Source organism: Rutidosis leptorrhynchoides, chromosome 2 (assembly GCF_046630445.1).
Source record: "Rutidosis leptorrhynchoides isolate AG116_Rl617_1_P2 chromosome 2, CSIRO_AGI_Rlap_v1, whole genome shotgun sequence".
Taxonomy (NCBI): Eukaryota; Viridiplantae; Streptophyta; class Magnoliopsida; order Asterales; family Asteraceae; genus Rutidosis; species Rutidosis leptorrhynchoides.
Window position 1 is genome coordinate 20,801,430 of NC_092334.1, and position 2,691 is coordinate 20,804,120.

At 35.7% G+C, this 2,691-nt stretch overlaps 1 protein-coding gene across 1 annotated transcript; it reads right to left on the reverse strand.

Moving 5' to 3' along the window:
- Positions 1-839: 839 nt before the first annotated feature.
- Positions 840-2,373, reverse strand: LOC139887685 (uncharacterized). Its single transcript, XM_071870751.1, has 3 exons — positions 2,292-2,373; positions 1,492-1,928; positions 840-1,382 (listed from the first exon to the last, which is right to left on the reverse strand). Exons 1-3 carry the CDS (start codon positions 2,371-2,373, stop codon positions 840-842), a joined length of 1,062 nt encoding a protein of 353 aa, XP_071726852.1.
- Positions 2,374-2,691: the final 318 nt, after the last annotated feature.

The following is a 2,691-nucleotide window of genomic DNA, read 5'->3' on the forward strand; positions in this document are numbered from 1 at the left end:
AAATCGACGAAACAGCTTCAAGGCAACCGATGAGAACATCAACAACGACTGAAAAACTGAACAAAAACCTCATAATTGACAAAAAAAATAAGAAACCCTAACTTTTCATGGCAATCGAACGGCCTAGTGAATGAAAGAAAAAGATCAAAACGGTTCAACCCTAATCATCTTCCTAATCGTCAATGGAGTTTGCGTCGGCGTGGCCGTTCATCACCGGCGGCGATGGTCGTGATTAATTTGGGTGGTACTTTACAAAAAACTTACGTGAAAGAAATATAAAAAGGGTTAGAACTATTTTTATTTTTAAACTATGAAATTATACAGAGTAAATAATTTAATAAAATATTTTTTTATAGAATATAAATAGTTATAAAAGGGTTGAGGCAAAAGATGGCTCCGTTAGTGTTAGGATTAAATTAGACATTCCTAGTAACATTTTGGTTAATTAGACGTGTGGTTGGTAACTTATTTAGACGTGTTCCAATTAGATGTGTTCATCTAACTATTTGGACGTGTCTTGTAAATTAACTAGACGTGTTCTTGAAAACTTATTAGACATGTTGTCATTTAGACGTGTTGTCACTTAAAACTATTAGACGTGTTTCTGATAAAACTAATTAGACGTGTTGTCAATTAGACGTGTTCCTGATAAAACTAATTAGATGCGGTTACCAATTAGAGGTGTTATATTTATTTGGACGTGTTGCAAGTTTCTAATTAGACGTGTTCCTACTATTTTTTAGACATGTTCCGGTTTTCTTTTTAAAAAAAGTTAATTAGACGTGTTCCTTTGGTTTTATTAGACGTGTTAGTTGGTGTACACGTCTAAATGAGTGGCACTAAATGAGCCAAAATGTAGTAGTGAAACCAATTGGGATAAAAGCCAAGACACATATTGGAGCAATCATCCAAAGTTTTTTATGACAGAATACAAGGAACAACGTCGCGCTAAAGGCCACCATCATGACAATCGTCGAGAGCAATAAGGCAACAAGTCCAATAAGCATTCGGATTGGCAAACTCACTAGAAAGTCATTCTCAGCAAAACGTGCAGTTAAGATGGTCAAAAAAACTAATAATGCGGTACTTGAAGCAAATAGTGAAATTGCATCTGATACCGCAAATATAATAAAGGCAACGTTATTGGTAAACATAGGAATGCCTGTTTCTTGACGGTTTCCACCTGGTACGGTTATTGCTGCTGCAAACATGATTGTTGCAATCAATGCAGCAGTGATGCTACATGATTCGGCGGTGGTCTTCATCCAATTTTCTCCTTCCTTGACTAACTGTTCATGTTCCCTTGAGAACACCATATCCGGTGTCTCCTTGAAAATGTTCTCTCGAGTAATGTATGTAGGGTAGATGTGTTTCTTCACTTCCTATGGAATTAATCGAACTTATTTATCTTGAAATAATGAAGGTATTTTAATATTTTAATTAAATTAAATTAATAGCAAGGATTATTGATAGTTTGCCCATAGTATTTACCTCACGCCACTGAAGCTCATGTTGTAGTTGTAAAGCTGCACATCTTCTACGATTGAGTTCATGTGATGGCGCCAGCCTTGCAGCCAAGTGCAATATATTGTTTTTAGAAGAATCTTCAACCGTCCTATAAAGATTCTTACGCTCCCCAGTGTCATATATACGTTTGTAGATTTTGTCGGAACGGTGTATTATTGCCAATTGAATGATGTCATATCCACTTTTATCGGTACTTTGAATTGCTTCAGGTGATCTATATAAAATCTCATCAACAACTTTATAAGCATTTTGACATGCAGCCTCCAGAAGTGGTCGGGTATAGTACGGGTGATGAGTACCAGAGAACTCCAACTTGTCTATTTCGTTACATACCAATTGTAGAACCTTTGTCGCCTCATCCCCCTCCTTGTTCTTGTTCCCGATATGCTTAGTAGGTCGACCTCCAAAGCAAGAAATATTTAGTTAAAAATATCTTACGAAATTTAATTCAAAAATCAAATTGGCAATGAGTTAATCCACTATGTATATCCGTACCTAGTATGTTTATGCCCTTCCACAATAGGTAATAAATCACACTCCCCACTGTATGTCTGTACCAAGTATGTTTAAGCCCTTCCACAATACGTAATAAAGAACATAGAATAAGAGACAAACCATCAGAATAATCGGGAGGGGTATCAATAGAAAGATAGATAGAAGACACATTGGAACCGCATAAGCAAACAAAAAAGAAAGTTATACGAAAAATATGCTGCACTTTTGAGCGTAAATGTAACATTCAATATTGTGTTGGTTACAGTTACCTGTTAGTAACGGCTCATCTAAGAGTGTTTTGGACCAAGTACTATTAGACAGGTCGTTTACCCTCGAGTAGATGGGAGCCATGGAGGGATGACTTTAAGGTATAGTAATGACCATGTACATTTCACCTTCCCTATACTCCACATTGGTAGAATTGGGTATTGTTGTTGTTGTCGTACAATTAAACAGGTCTTCTTGAAAGATATATTGATATATTGATTGATACCGAAAGGTAAAACAAATCCATGAGATAATTTTCTATTATATCAACCGCCCTTTCTAGAATTTTGTTTGAATTATAAGCTAAAATAGAAACCAAATTCACTCTTATAAACATAAAAGAGGTAAAGCCATTTCTAATACATTGGAAACTTACGTGGATAGAAAAGTGTTTGGTAATTG